At 49.2% G+C, this 23,607-nt stretch overlaps 1 protein-coding gene across 3 annotated transcripts; it reads left to right on the forward strand.

The window, feature by feature from the left end:
- Window positions 1-3,813: 3,813 nt before the first annotated feature.
- Window positions 3,814-8,373, forward strand: Rnf112 (ring finger protein 112). 3 transcript variants are annotated; one of them, XM_038328834.1, is made up of 15 exons: window positions 3,814-3,867; window positions 4,024-4,063; window positions 4,188-4,257; window positions 4,815-5,100; window positions 5,268-5,474; window positions 5,597-5,725; window positions 5,913-6,017; window positions 6,366-6,416; window positions 6,725-6,781; window positions 6,861-6,935; window positions 7,062-7,182; window positions 7,285-7,454; window positions 7,533-7,586; window positions 7,731-7,805; window positions 7,903-8,373. In XM_038328834.1, exons 1-15 carry the CDS (start codon window positions 3,814-3,816, stop codon window positions 8,371-8,373), a joined length of 1,965 nt encoding a protein of 654 aa, XP_038184762.1. The 3 variants fall into 3 exon arrangements, with proteins under 3 accessions (XP_038184762.1, XP_038184763.1, XP_038184764.1); XM_038328835.1 differs by lacking the exon at window positions 4,188-4,257 and having other exon boundaries at window positions 4,024-4,064; XM_038328836.1 differs by lacking the exon at window positions 4,188-4,257 and having other exon boundaries at window positions 4,024-4,064; window positions 7,062-7,179.
- The last annotated feature ends 15,234 nt before the right edge of the window (window positions 8,374-23,607 follow it).

Raw genomic sequence — 23,607 nt, forward strand, 5'->3', positions numbered from 1 at the left:
ACAGATGGTGAACTTCCAAGATTGGCTGGCTTCTTCTTCACCCCCTGACCCAAGACAAAAGCCTGGCATCTTAAAAACAAAGGCCTTGCAGACTCTTTTCTCCTGCTAGTAGAGCCTCTACTGATGGGATTGCTTAACAAGTTCGAGACCAGATCAGGACACGTTTACACAACAGTTGTGGCTCCACCACCCACCCGGTCATCCTTCAAACGGACCACCTCTAAGTTAGGGGAGGAAAACCCCTCAAAGACTTAAACCTTCCCAGGCATCCAGTGAGAGGCTGGACTTCAGCTTCCCAACTCCCCTCTCTGTTCTGTGAGGGTCTTTATCTCTGTGAGCCTCCTGTGTGTGTGTGTGTTTCCTCACTCCTAATAAAAAGCCTTCCAAAAACAAAAACTGAGTGAAAAAAATGAAATAAAGGGGGAGGCGATGACTGCTCCTAAAATGTGAAGATTTTTATTGTAGCTGCAAGGGAGAAAGCGGGAGGAGCGGCGAGCCCAGGCTGAACATGCCGGTACCCAGGTTTCTTTGAGACCTAACAAGAACAAAAACAGGTGCTGTTTGCGGAAGCTTAGGAAGTGTCGTCCTGTTGGAAGAAGTATGGCACGGGGCTGGGCTTTGAGACTGTCAAAGCCTTGTGCCTTTGCCATTTCGCTCTCAAGAAGTGAGCCCCCAGCTTCCTGCTCCAGCTGCCAAGTCTGCCGCTTGCTGTCACACTTCCCCACCGTGATGGACTCTCATCCCTCTGGGTCTGTAAGCCTAACTAACTCTTCCTTAGTCGGCAAGTTGCCCTGCTCATGGTGCTTTATTATAGCAACAGAGAGGTAACTAATACAGACCCTTAAGGCTCCATATCTGAACCTGTAGATACCTGCCCATCCATGTTCGCAATAACAGGAAATGACACCAGCCTGGGTGTCCATCAGCTGGTGAATGCATCACCAAAATGTCGTACACAGACACAGTGGAGATCCATTCAGTTATAAAGGAAAATGAGATTGAGAAATTTGCAGGAAAATGGATGAAACTAGAAAAAAAATGCACCGAGATAAGCCAGACCCAGAGAGATCGTCACACCGTGCCTCTCTCATATGTGAATCCTAGCGTTGACATTTGAGATGTGTGTGTTTCACTTCAAATGCTAGAAAGTCAGAAAGGGCACGTGAGTCTGGGAGGTGAGGGAAAGTGGCCTTAATGGGAGGAGGAGATAGCAGAACATGTGATATTACAGTAGACAGGGGAACACAAGGGGTTAAAGGCTTAAATGGGGACAGTGACATGATGGGTTCAGGTTAACTAAAGCTAAGGGGTGCAAAATATCCTTACGGAAACTCACTACTTTGGAAACCGATTTTTTTTTTTAAAGAAAGCTTTTAAACGGATTTATTCCACATGGAGACACTGTTACTCCAAGAAGACATGGGTTATTAAACAAGATCTCAGGGTAAGGTATGCGATATTCTCCAATGTGTTATGGTCAAAGAGGCCTCAGAATCCCCCCTCATCCCCCCTAGAACTCCTGCTCCCCCAAACTCAGACCATTGCTAGTACTCTTGTTTGCACACCATGGCTAAATGGTGGACTCTATTGCCGAAGACACCACACATTTTGGTTGCAAGATATAGAGGAATCAACCTAGAGTTGACTGGGACTAACTTCCTGCTGGCTGCCTTTCAAGGAAGGGGCTATACCAGAAAGCGAAGGATACTGGTGGTTATACCTACTGCTGGACCCAGTCACGCTGACATGACAGGCAGGATGTGCCCAGCGATGCAAGAGTGGCATGAACATCACGGGGTATCCAGCCACTTTCTTACTGTACTTGAGACCTTCTCACAGTATCTTACCTGATACTGTAATCCTGTTCAAAAGCTCAAAGCTAGGGAGGCCATCAGCCTTTAGTAAAAAGGAACTAACCATTGTCATTTGCTAAATGGAAATGTTACCAAACTGCTTTCTAAATATTTATGTTTAGAAAAAAAGAAAGCCATCAGAGAAGGCTTTCTTTGCAGCGGACCGCAGTTAATGGAGAAATTCGCGGCAGAGAGTGAGTGACTGTAGCGTGCTCAGCCTTAAATAGGACATCTATATCAACCCCTGGCCTCCCCTCCGCTCTAAAGAATGCCAGGGCTGTAGGGTGGGGAGGAGTGCCCTGAGGTGCTGTCTTCCAGACGTGTATGACTGACGCACTCACGGGCTCTCAGCAGCTGTGGTTCTGTGCAGATTTGCACACCATCAGGCCAGGCACTATTCCAGCACAGCCTGGGAAGGGACTCAGGAAGCTCCGCCCCCCACCTGAGCTGCTCTCGGCAATGGACAGCTGCTGGTGGGGGCGAGTCACTTTTCTCCTGGGGTGTGGTCTCTGGTAGGGTGCCCATGCTCACACCTGTGTGCATGGGGGAGGAGCTAAGTGGACTCAGTGGGGTGCTAAAGAAAAGAAAGAGGACATGGAGGTGAGAAGGGAACTTGTTTGGAAGGGGCCCAGGGCAGAGGTGTGTGTGTGTAGTGGATTTTATCTATCTGTCTGTCTGTCTGTCTGTCTGTCTGTCTGTCTGTCTGTCATCTATTTTGGTTTTTCGAGACAGGGTTTCTCTGCAACTTTGGAGCCTGTGCTGGAACTAGCTCTTGTAGACCAGGCTGGTCTCGAACTCACAGAGATCCACCTGCCTCTGCCTTCCAAGTGCTGGGATTAAAGGCGTGCGCCACCACTACGTGACTTTTTTTTTTTTTAGTTTTTAGTTTTTTGAGACCGGGTTTCTCTGTGTAGCTCTGACTGTTCTGCAACTCACTTTGTAAACCAGGCTGACCTCAAACTCACAAAGATCCACCTGCCTCTGCCTCCCAAGTGTTAGGGCCACCACCGCCTGGCTTGGAGTGGATTTTATAAAAACATGTATATATACATGTATCCAAGGGTCAAAAACTAAATACAATTTATTTTTATTTTTTTAAAAAGGTCTTGAGATGGCTCTTCACAAGTTTGCAGCAGCAAAAAAAAAAAAAAAAAAGAAAAGAAAAGAAAAGAAAAAAAAAGCCCCTGGAGGGGAAAGAAAAAAAAATTATGTCCCACCCACCAGGAGATTCACAGAGCCCCAGATGATGAGGAAGATTGTAAGCTAGCAGGCACCAGTGACATACCCTGGGAGAGGGTGGCGAGATGCACTGGGTCACATGGAACACAGCGGTATCATGCTGCTCGGCACATAGAGAACGCTCAGTCAAGTAGGTAATAGGCTTGAACGGACCAATAGCTTCTCTGGTCTTCCCCGGTTGCACACACTCCTGTTTTTCTACACTCCTCCCTCTGCCCACCCTGCTCCAGGCTCTGAAGACCCCAGCTTCTCCTATAGGGTCAATGCTGTCCTGAGCTCCATCAGGAGGCACTTCCTGCTGTGCCAGGTGCATCCACGTGGCCTCACGTTCTCCGTATCCCTCCTCCTCCCTGTCCTTATCTTTCCCTTTCGTCTCCATGGAGATTCACCGCCTCGGCTTGCCTGCATCCCAGACTCTGCCAGAGATTCTGGGCTGGGCTGGGTTCATCTCTCCTCTGAAGCCCTGGTACCCGCAGCTCTGTCTCCTCCCCCTGGGGGTGAATCCACCCTCCTTTACAGCCTCTTTTTTTTTTTTTTTTTTTTTCTGACCAGCTCATTTATTCTCTAGCGCTGACAGCTAGGCAGAGCCTCAGAGGAGCCCATCCCCCTGCTCCACCCTCCACCTGCTCCGCTAGCCCTCTTGGCGAAAGGCTGTCCTACCGGCAAAAGTCTCGGTGGTCTTCCTCTCTGAACATCGGACCCTCTGCCATTCCAGCCTCCCATGCCGAGGCCCGCTCTGTCAGTCACTGCTTTTTGTCATCGGCTCGGCAAACGGGCAAGTCTTGAAGCCCTAAGACCTGGGAAGGAGAGTTGGGGGGTGGGAAGAAGCCACCCGGGAGGGGGAAGGGTGGCGGCGTGGAAGGACCCTGGAAACCCGGCAGGAAGACAGGGTCTGGATTCTGCTCTAAATATGTCCCCTCCCCCCTCCTAGGAGAGCAAACGAAGCTTCATGGGAAACAGCAGCAACAGTTGGTGAGCCACGGGGCCTTCTGGGCTGGGATTGGTGCAGTGGGTCTGGCAGGTCAGCTGGCGAAGCTGGTCCAGGAGCACGGATCTCTGCAGTCCAGGCAGACTCCTTTGCCGAGCATTCTGCAGGGCTCTTCCCCAGGGAAGAAGCTCAAGGCTGGATGGGCCAGGCTGTGCAGGGAGGGACCAGGACAAGCAGGTGGGTGATACAGATGCTCAGCTCGGAGAGCACAAGGAATCCTCTGAGAACCTGACCATCTGTTCAGCTGCGGAATGGCTGCCAGGGTGCCAGGAAGCTACCGCCCTCTCCTGACTATCCTAGCAGCTGGGGTTATAGTCTGTTCCCCCTTGAGGAAGACCCGCAGCAAGAAGGCTGGTGTTCCATGGGTTTCCTGAGTGCTGGCGCTGGACACCTTGTAGATGAGGTAGTCATCATGAATGACTGCCTCCAACCCCAGCCAGGGCACTCACTCCCAGTCTCTTGTTTGGACCTCACCCATGGTTGCCTGGCTGGCATGGGCAGAGCCAGGGTTCTCTGAGGGCTGCTCTTGGGGGCACTCTCCCCTCTGTTCTGTTGTTCTCAGCTAGTATGGCCAGGACCTGGGGAACAAGGAAGTGAAGAATGGGTGGAGCTCATCCTCCAGGTGGCCCTAGGAAGCTGAGGTGGCATAGAGGGACCTTCATCCCTAAGGTGTCAGCCCTCCAAGCCCTGCACCCAATTGGCATCCAACTTTCGGATGATGCTATACCCTCCAGGTCTCATGCATCATTCCCCAAGCTGGAGCTGGGCCTGGGACACCGTCCCTCCCCACCCCGGGAGCCGCCTACCTGCTCCATCTGTCTGGAAAGGCTTCGAGAGCCCATCTCACTGGACTGTGGCCATGACTTCTGCATCCAGTGCTTCAGCACGCATCGCGTCCCAGGCTCTGAGCCACCATGCTGCCCTGAGTGCCGGAAAATCTGCAAGCAGAAGAAGGGCCTCCGCAGTCTAGGGGAGAGGATGAAGCTCCTGCCACAGCGGCCGCTGCCCCCTGCACTGCAGGTGAGGAACTTGATCTCTGCACTCAGAGATCTCTGATTAGACCCAAGGTGGGGGATTAGTTTTGACCCTATTCTAAACTGTCAGGAAGGGGTACAGGCTAGACACTCTCCCAACTTGGGGTCAGTTTCATTTGGGATGCTCAGGGGACCTTTCTCTGTCCCTCCCAGGAGACCTGTGCCGTGAGGGCAGAGCGGCTGCTATTGGTACGTATCAATGCCTCTGGAGGCCTCATCCTCAGAATGGGGGCCATAAACCGCTGCCTGAAGCATCCATTGGCCAGGGACACACCTGTCTGTTTACTTGCTGTACTGGGAGAGCAGCACTCAGAAAAGTACTTCCTCCTGGACCACTTGCTCAGAGGTTTACCAAACCTGGTGAGGGCAGGGCTGGCAGGAAAATGCAGGGAGGCAAAGCGAGAGCCCTAGGCTGGCTCTGGGAGGGAAACATCTCTGGGGATGCAGACTGGACCACCTGATACCGTCTTCTCCATCTTCAGGAATCTGGTGACAATGGCAGGCCCAGGGCAGAGGGGTCTCTGCCTGGGATCAGATGGGGTGCCAATGGCCTTACTAGGGGCATCTGGATGTGGAGTCATCCCTTCCTGCTGGGAAAAGAAGGGAAGAAGGTAAGGGATAGATGCAGAGGGAAGTTAGCATGAATCCAGAAGGGAAATTGGTTGGAGGGTACAGGATGGAGGGATGGAGGAGAGAGAGAAGGAAGAGAGGAATGAGAAGGACATCTCCGGGGTAAGGGCAAAGAAAGGGGTTGAGCAGAGCAAGGCAGGCCTAACCCTCAATTTGTGTCCTCAATAGGTGGCTGTGTTCTTAGTGGACACAGGAGATGTCATGAGCCCGGAACTGAGCAGGGAGACAAGGATCAAGCTCTGTGCTCTCACCATGATGCTCAGCTCCTACCAGGTGAGAGAGGTGCTTAGGTGGGATGGCCACCCTGCTTCCTCAGAACTGAGAACGTGGCAGATTTGGGTGTCTGGGGTTCTTGCAGGTTCTGGAAGGTTCTTCTGGGAAGGAGGATGTTCCTAGTGAATGTGGGCAGGTGGGTTGTTCTAATGGCAGAACAATGGGCCTCAAGGACAGCTGGTGGCCCACAGGACTACAAAACTCTCCAAGTCTGCCAGAAGATGGCTCGTAGCTAGGCTGAAAGGCTCATGCCAGACTGGGCTTGTTTTCTGGGATAAAGGCCGCTCAGGAGTAGCTCATCCTACTTCTGCAAATCTTCTTGCATTTTCCTGTTTTCCTCCATTCCAGATCCTGAACACCTCCCAAGAGCTGAAGGACACAGACCTGGGCTATCTAGAGGTGAGGCAGTTTCTGGTATTGAAGTCATCACCTCCACACACCCCAAGCACAAGGTCAGGAGGGCTGACCATAGGGTACTAACTCATGCCTTCCCATTCCAGCTTAGAATTATATGACACTTGAACTTGCTTAGGACAGACAGTTGAGCATGAGGTGCCTGGTTTGGGGAAGAGGCAGGAGAACCTTCAGGCTTGAAGCAGGAAACTTGGCTCCTCTAGTGGTCCAGGGTGACTAGAGAGAAGACTTAGGGGGCAGATTGTAGCTCTTGGAGTAGCTCAACCCCAAAACTCTTTGTACCCAATCCCCAGATGTTCGTTCACGTGGCTGAGGTGATGGGCAAGCATTATGGGATGGTGCCAATCCAGGTGAGACACCTGTTTCTGGACTTGTCAGTCCAGGGACGGCCAATCCCAACTGCTGGTGCCTGGACCCTTTCTCTTCCAGCATCTGGACCTCTTAGTTCGTGACTCTTCCCATCACAATAAGTCAGGGCAGGGGCACGTGGGTGACATACTCCAGGTAAGCAGTACAGAGGGAAGAGGCCGATGCCAGGGCAGCAGGTGAGGGAGGCTGGGGGTGTCCCAGAAGTGTGCTTACAGGCCGAGGCTGCTCCCTTGGCTCAGCTCTCCACAATCCATTTCTCAGAAGCTGTCCGGCAAATACCCCAAGGTCCAGGAGCTGCTCCTAGGGAAACGGGCCCGCTGTTACCTCTTGCCTGCTCCTGAGAGGCAGTGGTCAAGCAAAGGTCAAGCAAGCCCAAGAGGCAGTAAGTGTTCCATGGGTGGAGACCTCTCCGGCACTGCCTCCCAAGTTTGGCCCCATCTTTCCCTGGCCCAGGCTCCTCAGTCTGAGGAATCTCTTTTTTCAGACACAGAAGATGACTTCTCTCACCTCTTCCGGGCCTACATCTCGGATGTGCTGAGCACAGCACCTCAGCACGCTAAGAGCCGCTGCCAGGGGTACTGGAGTGAGGGGCGTGCCATAGCCAGAGGGGACAGACGCCTGCTCACAGGGCAGCAGCTAGCACAGGAGATCAAGGTGTGCAAACTTCCCAGGGAGTTTGGCCTCAGCAGGCGGGCACCTGCCTTCCCTGACCTGGCTGTGATGTCTCTGTAGAACCTCTCAGGTTGGATGGGGAAGACTGGGCCCAGTTTTAGCTCTCCAGAAGAGGTAAGGAGCCCCTCCCCTTGGGGTGGGGTCAGGGAGGAGGATCTCAGGTAAGGGTCTGAATGTTCTGGGAGTGGAGATGAAGAAGCTGGAGTATCCCCGGCTGAGGAGGAAAGAGGGAAGCAGCCTGGGTTTTCCCGTGGACAGATGGCTGCTCAGCTCCATGACCTGAGGAAAGTGGAAGCTGCCAAGAAGGAGTTTGAGGAGTATGTGAGGCAGCAGGTGAGCCCCAGGGGCTGCAGGAGCGGCAGGGCGGCTGTACCAAAGAGGCTGCCTGGGTACCCAGGTGGATCACCATCTTTCCTTCCCACTGCCACAGGACATAGCCACTAAGCGCATCTTCTCTGCACTCCGAGTCCTGCCCGATACCATGCGGAACCTCCTCTCTACCCAGAAGGACGCCATCTTGGCCCGCCATGGTGTGGCCTTGTTGTGCAAGGAGAGAGAGCAGACCTTGGAGGCCCTGGAAGCTGAGCTGCAGGCGGAGGCCAAGGCCTTTATGGACTCCTACACAATGCGCTTCTGTGGCCACCTGGCCGCAGTGGGGGGCGCAGTAGGCGCAGGGCTCATGGGCCTGGCAGGGGGTGTGGTGGGTGCAGGCATGGCAGCGGCAGCACTGGCTGCTGAAGCTGGAATGGTGGCAGCTGGGGCAGCGGTGGGGGCCACTGGGGCTGCTGTAGTTGGGGGTGGTGTGGGTGCCGGCCTGGCTGCTACCGTTGGCTGCATGGAGAGGGAGGAAGACGAGAGGGTACAAGGAGGGGACCGAGAGCCCCTTCTCCAGGAAGAATAACAGCAAGGAGATGGTAAAGGATGAAAGAGAAAGGCAAGAGGAAGGGTGTGGTCACGCCAGGGATTCAGAGGGGACCACATGTATGCTGGCTCTGTTGAATGCCCGTTGTCATTCACTGGCTGAGCTGGGGTTTTAATCCTACTCCAAGGACCTGGGGAGGCTTTCTGGCCAGGAGGCTGTGCTTGCAGTAATGTGAGGTCTGTTTCTGGCTGTGGATAATTGGTACTCACTGGAGTCCAGGATCTCTACCATAAATAAGGTTCCACCTCCCCCACCCCACTCCAGTTGACTTCCCTGGAGGGCCCTGGCCTGGAAGTTTATCCCGAGATCCAGAGCCCTGTCTTATTACAGTTGGGACAGGCTCCAACATGACTGACTTTGGGGCTGGAGGCCCTGACAGGGAGGAAGAGGAGGGACCACAGGACAGAGATGGGTATGACAGACTAAGGTATTACCCTGGAGCAGTGACTTGTTCCCAAAACTGCTCCAGGCATGGCCGGCCTCCCTGCGCTTCAGCTGGGCGTCCAGATGTGTGTCCTGAGCCGCCCCGTCCCCCAGTCTCCTGCAGTCCTCCTGGGCCTGTGCCCTGTGCCAAGTCCATTTGGATGGATCAAGGGAGATTAAATGCCAAAGAACCACACCTCCGATTGCAGTCTGTGCTAAAGCAGTCGACCAGGCTCTGCCAATGTCTGGTAAAGGAAAGCGCAGGAAATGAGTTCCGTTCTTAAGCACAGCCCCTCTCCCAGGAACTGTGGGCTCTCTGTGCCACACTGTAAGACCTCCTGGATGTAGTTCTCTGAGAGAACTTGGGGCTTGAAACTTTCTAAGGAGATCTCTGGGCTATTGCACTGTAAAGGATGTTGGGCACATGGCCCTTTATTTTATATAAAAATAAAATGTGTGTGTGTGTGTGTGTGTGTGTGTGTATGTGATTGGCAGTTTCTCAGTACATTACTGAAACAAGAATTTGGCCTCCAGAGGAGTCTGGTGTGGGAGAGATGGCAAGGGGTTCCATTATCAGGGCACGGTGGTAGAACAGGGACACTGAAATTCAAAGTGATCTGAGGAATATCATGTCCTGGCTTGGCAGTGGCAGGAGACTTTGGCCAAGGGCCAAGTGCACAGCCATCTTTGCAGGCTTGTTCACAAGGGCTTTGAGTCTGATCCTTTTGTTAGTCCCCAGAGAAGCAGATTCCGCTGCCCTATCAATGGGGAGCCGACATCTGTTTCAGCAGAAGACAAAAAGAAGGCTTGACAGGGAGACCTTGGCCAGACTGGAAAAAGGAGAAGCCAGGATCCATTGTGCAGGGCTGGCCAGTGGGTGACACTGGATTCTCCCCCCAGTTGCACCTCCAATCTCAGAATTGCAGCACGCTCCCTCTGTCTAAACCCCGCATTTCACAGATGCAAACCCAAGACAGAGTTTCTAGTAAGACCGCCCAGGTACCCGGTGGAGAAGCAAGGAACCTGATATCCAGGCTGGCGTTAATACACAGACGTTGAAAGATACGCTGTTCGCGGCTCTGCTGAAATCAAAAGGCTCCTTTTTTTTTTCTGGATGCTTCTGCCGCCGTGTCCAGCTCGGAGAAATTTTGAGGGGCAGCAGAGGACATGGTCTAGGACTGGTAGACAAAATACATAACACAGACAAATTGCAGAGCTGGGAAGGAGGGTGGGTGGGGTAAGGGCAAATGAGGGTGCCCCATTTTGGAAACTGGGCCTTGCATGGAGACAGGGTCTAGGCAGTGTGTGGTGTTTGTGGAGAAAGGCTTTCTGGGAGCATCACAGGGTCCGTCCACTGTCATCTGGTAGACACATGAGCTGCAAAGTCTTCCAGAGACTGGGGCTGGCCGGCTCGGGACATAAGGGCCTCTGAGGACTGAGAGGGTGGTGCTGTGTAGTTAGGATCCCCCTCCCACAGGAACTTGGAGGAAACTCCAAGGTCAACCTCTTTGTACTCACTGAACAGATGGGAGACGTTGGCTCAGCTAGAGAAGCTTCTGCAGGAAAATGAATATTCCATGATATTTGTCTTGTATCTTCAATCTTTCAAAGCGTTCCCAAACATCTTCCTCTTGAGCTAGAAAACCATCAGTATGAACAATATACATTTATATAGAGGGGGATACAGAAACCCAGAGAAGTAACGTGTCTCAGTATCAGTTAAAACAACTAGTGACAGACAAACCAGGACTGGAACCCAAGATCTCTGATGTCAGATCCCTTATTCTACAGAGCCTTCACCCTTACAAGTCTCTTCAGACAGCCGGACAACCTTACGATTCTGCCCCCAGTTAGGTGGCTTCTAATGGTGTGATTCCATTTCCTCATTCCTATTGTAAAATACCCAAAGCCAAGCATGTTATCAAGAGAAGTTTATTTAGCTCACCGTTTTGGGGGTCCAAAGGTATGTGACGGTATCATCTTGACTCTGGTGAGAATCATGTGGTGCTTGGCATAGCGTAGGAAGAGTCCTCATGCGCCAAGACAGGAAGCCCCTTGACCCAGAGAGGGAGGGTAGTCATAAGAACTACACTAACTCTCACTGAGGGTTGGATCCCTAGTGACCTGACCTAGGCTCCATTCCATAAAGGTCTGATGAGGACCAACTGTCCCATTTATGAGCCCTGAGATACCTCTAAGAAACACCCCAAACTAGTGCTGGGCTTTCAGCATTGGTCCTGGGATCCACCAGACTGTAACCCAGGCCCTAAGATCCTCTTGTCACAGGTCTCTGAGTTAGAGATGGCTGTCATGCCTTGCAGCCCCTTAATTCTGAATTCCCCTAGTGTTGAAGACGGCAGGTTCACAAGACGAAAGGGCCCAAGCATCCTGAAGCCCCTCGCCACGTGCAGCAGCCCCATCCCGCTGACTTGCAGGAAGCCACACCAGGATCCAGAATACACTTTGACTGCATTGAGTGAATGAGACACGGAGCTGATCTGTCGCTGTGGCGTGGCTTTCCTAACGGATGAACTGACCTGTGCTATTTGAAATGGGTCGTGGGTATAGGAGACGCTGACCAGCACCGGTTGGTGGTGAGCAATAAGGAAGCACAGCTGGGCTCGAGTCGTGACAAACCGTTTGCCAACTGCCCACCTATAAACACTTGGAATCTGGAACTTGTATGTTTGAGGAAGTTTCTAAAAAATGAAGTTCTCTTGCCAACCCAGAATATTCTCTCCACCAATATTCTCTCCACGCATTCAATACACAGGACTGATTCTGTGTAATCTGGTAAAAACGTTACAGAGACAAAAAGAAATCCCAGCTGTGTTGTGCTTCTGTTTCTGTGGCCAGTATATGAACAGACCAGCGGAGAGGGAAAGACTGGCTTTGCTTATGGTTTAAGAGGGCCTGGTTCATTGTCACTTGGTCCTATGTGTTGGGCAGAGAGTCCATGGTGACAGGAGCCCAATGTGCACGACAGCTGTTTGCTTCATGGTCAACCAAACCAAGAAAAGAAGATACTGTCTATAGCTGGTTTTTTCTTTTCCCATTTTATTATATCTGGAACATTAGCTCACCGGATGGCCCATCCACATTTAGAGTGGGTCTTTCTCCTCACTTAATACTCCTGACTGGCTTGCCAAGAAGTAGGAAGGGACTATGGCTGCTCCTCGGCTTCTCTGTTCTTTTAGGTTTTATTCTGATTTTTGACTCCTGGCTTTTATTGGTAAGATTAATTAGATTTGTGCTTCATCTGGTGTCCCACATTGGGTGCCATATGAAGACAGAGCTTTCCTATTCTGGAAGCTGCTTCCAAAGTATCATACAGAGGCTTATATTAATTGTAAATGCTTGGCTGATAGCTCAACTAGCTAACTCTTACACTTAAATTAACCCATAATTTATATCCATGTTTAGTCATGTAATTTGGTATATTTTCTCAGTACAGCATTCTCATTTTGCTTCTCTGCATTTGCCGGCGACTGTCTGGCTCCACCCTTCTCCTTCCCGTCATCCGTAGTTTTGGGTGCCCTGCCTATACTTCCTGCCTGGCTACTGGCCAATCAGCATTTTATATCAATTTCAGTGACAAATCTTTACAGTGTGCAAGAGGATTGTCCCACAGCACTGAAAGGCCTTTACAGACACATTCGGAGATGTGCTTTATGTCTTCTGGCTGACTCTAAACTAGCTGAGTTGCCGAAGATGGTTAGCCATCACCCCCTCATCTATACAGCCAGGCAGATGCAGCCTACAGCCCGGGCATGCTCATGGATGAGGCATGAGGACCCGGCAGCGTCATTCGCCATGTGTGCTTTCACAGCTTCCCCAAGTTTACCTGATAAGCAGTTGCCAGAGCACCCAGCTGAAATGCCCTGGTGCAAGGGTGATGGGATGCTGGAATCGCATGGCTCCAGGACCTGCAGAAAGACCGTCCTGGGTAAACGGTTTATTTCACCTTTCAAACGAGTCATTCAGTTGTCAGAGCTTTGCGAATCTGTGTGACGAACTATGTGGTTCAACTTGCCCTTTGTTTCCAAACCCATGCTTGTCTGTCTCTGTCCCTAACAAGGACTGTGCCTAGCAAGCTTTACATGCTATATCTGTCCTGGACATGCTGTAGGGACTTGTCAGTGTGAGTACAGGCTTCTGGGGCCCAAGGCTGGTAGGGCAGGAAAACAAAGCAGTGTTAGAAAGTAGCATACTGACTTTTAGTAAAGTGTGGGTCTTAAAGTAATTGAAATCACTAATTCAAGCTAGACAGGTCAGAGTTTGGGCCAATGTCCCTAAAGGCCCACATGTTAAAGGTTTCTTTCTAGTCTCATGGTATTATCGGTAGGACTTTAAGTCATGGGACCCAACGGGAGGAAGTTAGGTCTTTGAGATGTGCCATTGAAGGGGATCCTGGGACCCCAGCCCCTTCTCACTTTACTTCCTTGCCACTGTGATGCGAGAAGCTTGCACAGGTGCCTTCATGAATTGCCTCACCGTGGGCCCATAGGAGTGGGGCTAACCTCGCACAAAAGCCTCTGAAACTGGGAGCCCAAATGAACCTTTCTTCTTTATAAGTTGATTGTTTCAAGTTGTAATAGTAATGAAAACCAATTAACACCCGCCACCAAAGGCTATCTATGGCAATGACAGTGGGCTTGTTAGAATGGCACAATATCAGTCTAGAAAATATGGGGCTGAAGTCCTTGTGGGATCCCCACTCTAGTCCTTCTGGGGAGCTGGCTTGTGTGGAAGGCATGAGCTCAACTGGGTTGTTCTTTTCCTTTGATGGTCACATCAGAACACTTACAGGAGCCCTTCCTGTGTAGGGACAGCCTGCTTTTCCTCCAAGATACCTAACTGTACCCCATATCTCTGGATTGGTTGATGGGGTGGTGGGCTTCCAAGGAGGATGTTTCTCGGTTCTTCTGATTTTATAGTTCAGGCTTTGAAGAAAAGAGAGGAGTCCGTTAGAACACTGAGCATGATACGGGAGAAGTGGGCTAACCAGGCCACAGGATATGGCCTCAACCCATCTTCATAGCCTGTCAAAGGAGAGTGCAGTGTTGCCTGTGGGGTGGCTCTCATCTTCAGCAAGGCTCAGTGGAGTGTTAGCCCTCCTAGGAAGAGCACCGGATGGACAGACAGACCTGTAGAGTCTGATTCATACTTAAGCAGAGGATGGTGCGTGTGCAGGAGTACCGAGCCTCATTCCTGAATGACAGTGCTCTCAGGCCACCTGGGCATCCCATGCATCACAAGAGGACCCAATCTCTTTCCTTACCTTCCATAGCTTCAGTGGAATCCACCTGTCCCCAGGTTCCTGGCAAAGCTTTTTGTAGCACCTTGCGCTAAGAGCCCCTGCATGTCAGGAGTCCTGCTGACAGGCACCAGGTCTCTTATAGTTGTCACTGACCGGGGAAAGGGGTATTCAGACAGGATCTCACTCTTTATCCCAAGCTGGACTGGAACTTGCTGTGTAGTCCAGGCTTGCTTTGAGCTCTTGGCAGACTTCCTTCTTTGGCCTCCCCATGGCTGGCCTCTAACACATCTTGGATATGCCACCTGCCCAACATGGTGGGGACCAGTGAGGGTGCTTTGAAAGCCCTCCTAGGATGATCTGGGCATGGTGCAGAGGAGAGGGCTACAGATGGCCCATCTGAGGTCTCTTAGGGCTTCCTTTGTGAGGGAGATGAACCAAAGTCACTTGTCATATTAGAAGTGGGGTTTTAAGCACGAGGGCTGCCCTGCCCTTTAGAAATGTCGCTCTTTTACCCAGGTGACTTGTAGAAGCTGTAAGCCGCGAGGCCCCGAGTGGCTTTTATTTTCAGAGACATTTTAGTTCCCTCAAAGTCTAGTAAACCCCTAATTCCCAACTTTTTTTCTGTTGCATGATAGACACAGACATTTATCAGTGTGCAGATTTTGTCGGTGTTTAAAGGGATGGGAGACGGGAGCACAGCTCTGTTCTGTCTCCCATAACAGCTTGAGAGCTGGGAATTGAACCTGTGTCCCCTACAGGAACAGCCAGTGCTTTTAACTGCTGAGTCATCCTCCAGCCCCTAAATTAAAGATTTTAATTGGTGGATGTTTATGATTCAGGCATGATAAGGAATGAGGCAATTCCTTATTCTAGAAATTGCTTCAACCTTTGACACTTTGCTCTTCTTTTTTCCTCGTTCTTTATCCTCTTTGTATGAAGTTTTAAATCCACAGACAGGATCACTTGCCCTTTCTTCTGCTGGTTCAAATCTGAGTTGTGCTTGTTCCACTTTCAGTTACTGGACTTGTGTGTGTGTTTGTGTGTGTGTGTGTGTGTGTGTGTGTGTGTACTTGCGTGTGCGTGCATGTGTGTGTGTGTTGAGACTGGAGCTCACTGTTTGGGCTAGACTGGATGGCAAACCCCAGGGATCTGCCTGCCTCCTCTCCAGCACTGGAATTATGGGTACACACCACCACATCTGACTTCCACGCAGGATGAGGGAACCGGTCCCAGGCTGTTATGCGGGCACAGCAAGCACTTTACCCACTGAGTTCTCTCTCTAGCTCCCCCACACAGTTTTTAATGCTCATCTTTTTCTAGTCGTGGCTTTGCCTGGGTTTAACACACCCGACTGGGAGGCAATTTGCTAGCACCAAATGCCAACTTTGTCCCCCTTAGTTCCTAAAGGCTACCTCTTTTTCCTTGCATCCTCAACTTTGGGATAAAAAAATAATCTTTTCGGCAAACTGCTGGGCCAGTCAGCTATCTGTAGGTGAAGAATGCAGAGAAGGGAGAGCTGAAAGTTGCTCCTGAACACCAGTGTGAATGTGACATCCACGCGTCTGGGTCCTTATAAGGACCATGGCCTGAAAGCCCCGGGCCAGCTGCTGCCTACCGTGAAGAGAGCACTTCACAGTGATTCCCGTGTTCACAGTGCACAGAGATCCAAAATTCTCAACCCCAAGATGTTTTAAACAAATGGATGTTTTACTTCGGATTTTAAGTAGAAAAACATTCGAATTGGAATTTCAAAAGCATTTTTTTCTAGAAATAATTATTCACATTTAACTTTTAGTAATCCCTTTCAGTTATTGATGTGTTCTCGGTAGAGCCAGCTTGAATTATTATTATTTTTAAATCCTTGGCTGACTGAGTTTGTGTGCAGCGCCTGCCATGCTCCGTTCCAGACCTGGGCTTTTCATCTTGACTCATATGCCACTTGAGTGAACGGTGCTGCAGATCTCCGGTGTCCTTTGTGGAGCTGGTGTCTGAGACAGCCTCACGCTGCGTTCACGAGCTTCGTGTGGTTGCTGTCCCAGATCTGGGCTTCTGTGTTGGCGGTGAGCAGTGAGACGCCCTGTTTTATTTTTTACTTTTCTTATTGCTGTGACAAAATGGCAGGCAGAAGCAGCCTCATGGAAGAGGTTTCTTTGGGTTCCTGATTTCAGTCTGCCATTGCGGGAAGGTGGAGAGGAGGTCACAGTGGCTGTAGTAAGTGGCAGAGGTGCCTCACATTTTGACAAATCAGGCAACAGAGCTGGGATCCAAAGTAGGGCCAGGTTATGACCCTTCACGTCTCACTTCTGCTGTGTCCCACTTCCACAAGCTGTGCCTCCCATCCAAAAGTTCTACAGCCCCTCAGCCGGCACAGCTCTCAGCCACGCCTGAAGCCCTTTTACCCATGCAACCATCCTGCAAGCCTGACAAAATGAAGTTTAAAGATTCACTCAACCCAATTGCATTTGCATAAATTATGAGCAAAGCAATTGTATCAGGTCATATTACACATCAAAATAACCAGACTGCACCCTAGCAATTTATGTTCTTATCATTAGCGACTGGAGGTTTAGCCCCCCCACGCCCATTGGTAGAAGCAAGTATGTTGTGTCAGAGAGTGCAGCAGAGAAGAGCAAAGACGGCCCCACGAGAGTTAAGTGCACACAGCTCATAAGACGAAGTACGCACATACTTATCATTTCCATCCTCCTGCAGTGGCTTTGATTACGTAATGCTGAGTTTGTTTCTTGTGACAGTTTTTGACTGGAGCTATTTGCCATCTGTGACAGGCCAGCTCTGTTCTTCCTGGTTTATCCGCTGCATGGAATACCAGTTTCTGCCCTTTCCCACCCACCAGCTCTGTTCTTGTGTTTAGAGTGTGCTTTTTTTGTAAGTAATTTATATTTCAATCTGGATTTTTTAAAAAAAAAATCCATTCATCTACTCTATGCTCTTTGATTATAGTTTAATCTACTTACATCTCCAGTAAGTATTGTGTGTTATATACATAGCTTAATGGTAGACTGCTGTCCTAGCACGCCCAAGGTTCTGGGTTCAATCACACACACACACACACACACACACACACACAATCAATCAATCAATCAATCGGGAAGAATTTTCCTATTTAATTGCTTTCTGCATCTTGTACAGTTATCATTGTTTCTCTTTTCTCCTTTCTGACTTTATGCTTTGCCCCCCCCCCCCCCACCTTTGAAGCATGGCCTCACTATGTAGCCTTGACTGGCCTCAAACTCACAAACTGACTCTGCCTCCTGAGTGCTGGGATGAAAGGCGTGTACACTACCATGTCTGCCCTGATTTTCTTTTTTCAGTGACAGTTTGATTCGTATCCTTTTTCTTTTCAGTATCTTCTATAGGCATTATCTTTGTAGTTTCCATGATGACTGAGGAGGAACATCTTCTGTTTATAACAGTGTCTCTAAATGGATAACTTAATTGTCTTTTAAAAACGTGCTCCTTTATATTCCCTACACGCTTAGTTATGAGTGGCACAGATCACATCCTTCCATGTGCTTGTACCCACTGACAGTTTTGTAGCTATGGTTACTGTGTTCGTCTGTCTTTTAAATCCTATGTGAGAATTACAGCTTGTTTAGCTGCATGGCTACCGTGTTGCGGGAGTCTGCACTTGTCTGTGTATCTACTCTTAGTGGCAAGCTTTCTCTTTTCATCTTTTTGTGTTGTTCTCTAATGGACTTTGATCTCAGCTTGAAGACTTTGTACACCAGGACTTGCCAGGCAGGTGGTGGTGATGGTGCCCCAGCTTTGTCTGTAAGGGACAGGTCCTCCCCATCTCTTTCTCTACAGCAGGCTGGCCTCTACCTCCAGATCCCCCTCCCTCCACCCACCAAGGACTGGAATAGCAGGTGTGTACCCCCACACCCTTTCCTCTTCTGCTTTTGAAAGTCTTGTGTGGTGCAGTGTTGCTCTGGGCAGAACTTTATTTTCCCACACACAGTGTTCTGGGCGGAACTTTACTTTCCCACACACAGTGTTCTGGGCAGAGCTCCATTTCCAACAAGCAGCTTGACGCTGTCACCCACTTCCTTCTGACCTGTGCTGTTTCTGCTCAGACCCTGGATAGAACCCAAGTGGAGCTCTCTGGTCCTGATGGTCACTGGATCTGTGCTGCTTTCAGTGGTTTCTGTTCTTTGTTTTGGAATTTTGAAAGTTTCTTTGTGTCTAGTGTGACTTCCTTCAAGTCATTCTGGGTGAAGTCTGTTTTCTTTCTTTCCTTCCTTCCCTTCCTTTCCCTTCCCTTCCCATCCCTTCCCTCCTTCCCTTCCCATCTCTTCCCTTCCCTCCCCTTCCCTTTCCTTCCCATCCTGTCCCTTCCCTTCCCTTTTCTTTCTTTTTGTTTTTCTGAGACAGGATCTCACTATGTAGACCAGGCTGACCTTGAACTCACAGAGATCCGCCTGCCTCTGCCTCTTGAGTGCTGGGATTATTGGTGTGATCTACCATGCCAGGCTCCTGGGTGAGGTATTTTGATTTTGAACTTGGATGTCCATTTCTTTTGTTGTATTTGGGGAGTTTTCAGCTACTATTTCTCCACATTTCTGTCTAATGGAAATCTCCATTGTGTGTGTTGATAAACTTGATGGTCCCCCCACCGCCCATAAGCTCTTTAGACTTCCTTCATTATTTCATCTCTCTTTTCCAATAGATGATTTCAAGTGACCTGTGTTGATTCTTCTGCTTGACCATGCATGATGTGAACCCCACAGTGCCCTGCCCCCACTCGGTTATAGTATCCTTCCCTTCCAGAGCTAATCTGCCTCTTCTTAATGCTTTTCTGCTTGTTGATATTCTCCTTTTGTCCTGGCCTACTTTCCAGATTCCACTGAGCTGTCTGCTTGCATTCTTCTGAAAAATCATTGTACTTCTTTAAGACAATTTACTTTGAATACTTTGTCAGGCAGTATATAGATTAATCTTTCTTTGGGATTGGCTTCTGGATTCACTGATCCTTCTAAAAGGGCTGTGATTCTGTAAACTTGTATGCATGTGCATGTGTGTCCACATGTGCACAGCCATGGGCCCATGTGCCTTCTGCTTCCTTCCTTCCTTCCTTCCTTCCTTCCTTTCTTTCTTCCTTCCTTCCTTTCTTTCTTCTCTTTTCTTTTTGCTAAATTTTAAGTTTGCTCTGAGAAAACAGCCACCTTTCTCAGTCTTCATCGACCAGCTTTACAGAGAGATGATCTTTGCCAATTAGTCTTCTAGAATGTATAGGGGCCTCTGAAATCTTTGGGGAGCAGAGGTAAGCTTCTTTCATTTCCCCATGTTTTCACATGTGTGTTTCTTGCTTTGGTTGAGAATTTCCCAACAGGGTAGTAGAACACGCTCCTGAGTATATCTGTGAGGGACTTCTTGGAACAGTGAAGGGGAAGAACCTACCTACATTCAAAATGATGATGATGAGGAGGAGGAGGAAGAGGAGCCGGAGGCACTGTTCAGGCATCCTCTCCTCTCCGCTGCGCACCCCCATGAAGGAGCAGCCTGTTCTACTCTGTCCATTCCGTGCTGATGCTCTGCTTTGTCATGATGCATGAACAACGGAGCCAGACGACCATGGAATAAAACGCTTGAAACCATGCATTGAAAGCAAGTGCTTCTTTCTTCCCAACCATTTCTCTCCTTCAGGGACAAGAGCTAGCACAGTGTGCATTCATTCAGTTAGAGAGGTCTGATGATTTCTTTTTCCAGAGCGCTCTCTCTCTCTCTCTCTCTCTCTCTCTCTCTCTCTCTCAACTGAAACATTTTTTCCATACAATATATTTTAATCATGTTTTTCCTTTCCTGCAACTCCTTCAAGATCCTTCCTACCTCCTTTCCCACCCAACTTTATGTTCTCTTCCCCTCTCTCTTTAAAAACAAACAAATGTACAAAACAAAAGCAAACAATAAGAAACACCCCAGAGTGCTGGAGAGATGGCTCAGAGGTTAAGAGCATTGCCTGCTGCTCTTCCAAAGGTCCTGAGTTCAATTCCCAGCAACCACATGGTGGCTCACAACCATCTATAACGGGGTCTGGTGCCCTCTTCTGGCCTGCAGGCATACACACAGACAGAATATTGTATACATAATAAATAAATAAATGTTAAAAAAATAGAAACACCCCAGAAAGCCACAAAATCAACAAGCAAATGACTAATAAGACAAAACAAAACAAACAAAACCCCCACTGTTAAGATTTGTTATTAGCAGAAGGTACCTTGGCAGGTTGGAGTTAAGGTGTGCTGCAGAGAGATCACACCACAAAACAGATCTCACAGAAGAGGTTTATTGGGGAAGGGGAAAACAAAAGTCCATCTTGAAGTACGCACATGAGAGAGAGAGAGAGAGAGAGAGAGAGAGAGAGAGAGAGAGAGAGAGAGAGAGAGAGAGAGAGAGAGAGAGAGAGAGAGAGAGAGATTCGGGATGGCAGGGACCTTTCAAAGGGTTGGTGACCAGTGATGGCATGGCTGCTGGGTTGCTGAGTCCCTAAGGGGCAGGCTGGTGGAGCACCTGATTTCTGACACCCATCACCAACAAAAAACAAACAAAGCAAAATGAGACCAGAAACAAAGTCTACAAAAGCACCTCTGAGTTTGTTTTGCGTTGGTCAACTACTCCTGGGCACGGGCCTGCCCTGAGTTAATATACCCAGTGAAAGCTAATTTTCCCTTTGTTAGCAGTTGTCAATTGCAAATAGCCTCTTGGTTAGGGCAGGAGCTTGGGTCCACTTCCCTCATCAGTGCTGTGACCTGTGTGGGTCTTGTGTGTGCTGCCACAGTCTCTATGAGTTCACATGTGCATCTGTCCTGTTGTGTCTGGGAAACACTGTTTTCTCTGGAGTCTTCCAACCCATCTGGCTCTTGCAATCTTTCCTCCTTCTCTTCTGCATAGATCCCTGAGAAGCTGGTATTTCAGGCTCCTGGTTTGCATTGCTTTACTGTAGGTTCTATGGAGCTGTACTACAGGTTCTGTGGCCAGGTTCTATGGCACCACAATGTAGGTTCTATGGCGCCGCACCGCAGGTTCTGTGGTGCTGTACTGCAGGTTTTTTGTTTTTTTTTTTTTTTTTTTTTTTTGGTTTTTTTTTCAAGACAGGGTTTCTCTGTGGCTTTGGAGCCTGTCCTGGAACTAGCTCTGTAGACCAGGCTGGTCTTGAACTCACAGAGATCCACCTGCCTCTGCCTCCCGAGTGCTGGGATTAAAGGCGTGCGCCACCATCGCCCGGCTGTACTGCAGGTTTTTATGGTGCTGTACTGCAGGTTCTATGGCACTCTGCTGCAGGTTCTGTGGCGCTGTGCTGCAGGTTCTGTGGCGCTGTGCTGCAGGTTCTGTGGTGCAGTAGCAAGCCACCTCTCTCTCCTCTGCTCTCAGTAGTTCATGACAAATACCAGCTTCCTTCAGATGCCAAGCCCTGGGGCAGCTCTGCACACATCTATCTACTATCCATGTTCCATGAGTGCCACTCTGGTGGCACAGTGAGAACTCATCCCTGCTTTAAAGAGCCCACAGACTTCCAAATTATACCTATTCAATTAACGCTCTTAGATGAATTCAAAACCAGTCTTTTGTGCATTACCCCACCCCCACCCCAAGGAGAAGCCACAAATTCAAGTGAGCAGTGTTAGCTTAACGGGGTTATTGTGGATAAAAACTTATTTTATCCACAAGTGGCTCTTCTGATCAATTTCTTTTCTTTTTTTACATTTATTTATTTATTTTCATGGGGTGGGGTGGTTGCACAGAATGTGTGTGAGGTCAGGGGACAAGCTGTGGGAGTTGGCTCTTTCCTCCCACCATGTGGGTTCAGGGGATCAAACTTAGGGTGCCAGGCTTGGTAGCAAATGTCTTTACCTTGATCCACTTTACCAGGCCTCTTATAACTTCCCTGTAGTGTTCTAGCTTGATCTCATCTCTGGCAAAGCAACTTCTTAAGAGATTTCTGAAATTCCTATGAAAAATTTGGATCCATAGATTTGTAGATTGTGTTAAACCTGAGCCTCTATAGAAGAATAAAGGCTGGGGTCTCCTATTCTGTCATCTTGTTAATTCACACCATTAGGTACAAAGGAAAACCTCAAGCATCCCAAAAGGACAGGCCTACTGACTATGCCCAAGATGGCATCCTAGGCTCAGCCTGGGCTGGAGGCTGGCAGGAAAAACAGAAGGATTGCTGGTGGATTCTTTCAGCATCCCTCAGGAACTTGTGAAACGGTTTCTGTCAGAGATTACTAGGGATTCAAGGTCAGCGTGGGCCAGAGAGCCTGTCAAAAAAAAACTAAGACAACCCAAACAGTGGATTGTATTATACAATCCTATTTTCATTTTTTAAGGTTTTGGTCGTGATGTTTTGCACGAGGCCTTCCCTCTTGCCGAGATTTCAGTACATGCTGCGCATTGCTAGCTGCAGGTGTTGTGTGATTGACGGATCTCAATTACTCATTCAGCCCGCTAAGTCCCGCAGGAGATCAACAGCAGCTTCCACCCGCCCCTCCCCCAGCACATTCTCTTCTCTATGCACTGACCTTCCCCGCCTCTGTAGAGAGGAAAGCAGCCTCTGACCTCTTGTCATTATAGTATTTCATATTTCTCAGGGGTTCTCTGCGCCACACGGGTCAGCATTTCTTTCTTGTTTACAGCTGTGTGGATCCCACAGCATACATACACCGCTGCAGTTTGAATGGATGCTCGAGTTGCTTCTGCCTCTGGCTATTGTGAATAAAGCTGTAATAAACACGATTTTGCAAATATCTTCTCTAGATTCTAATTTCAGTTCCTTTAAATAAGTGCTCAGAAGTGGGGTTTCTGGACCATATGGAGTTCTATTTTTATTTTTTCAGGAGACTCAATATGCTATTCTATAGCAACTGTATTCTCTTTCCTTTCAGCCCACAGTGTGCAAGGGCCCTATCTTCACATTTTCACCAACTCTCAATGTCTTTGTATGTATATAACACCCACAGATGAATCAATAACTCATTTTGACTTGCGTTTCCTGATGACTAAGGATGCTGAGCATCCTTTCATGATCCTCCTGACCTTTGAGCAGCGTCCCTAGAGAGACATCTACCTGTTTGGCTGTGTTTGTTTTTGCTTTTAAGGTTAGTGAGTTCTATCCAGGTTGTGGATGAGAAACCTTTGTTCAGTTACATGACATGTATTTTTTCTCTCGTTCTGGAGGTCACATTTCCAGCTGCTGACTGTTCCTGTCGCTGCTCTGAAGTGTGGTGCTTTGACAAGGTCCTGTGTGTCTGTTTTTCACCTTGTTTCTCGTGCTTTGTCACATTAAAGCTTCACTGTCCAGGGCCGGGCGGTGATGGTGCACGCCTTTAATTCCAGCACTCGGGAGGCAGAGACAGGCGGATCTCTGTGGGTTCGAGGCCAGCCTGGACTATAAGAGCTAGTTCCAGGAAGCTACAGAGAAACCCTGTCTCAAAAAAACAAAAACAAAAAAAAATTCACTGCCCATTCTGACACCGTGAAGCATTTCTCTTTGAGTCTTAACAACTTTAATC

This window comes from Arvicola amphibius, chromosome 4 (assembly GCF_903992535.2).
Source record: "Arvicola amphibius chromosome 4, mArvAmp1.2, whole genome shotgun sequence".
Lineage (NCBI taxonomy): Eukaryota > Metazoa > Chordata > Mammalia > Rodentia > Cricetidae > Arvicola > Arvicola amphibius.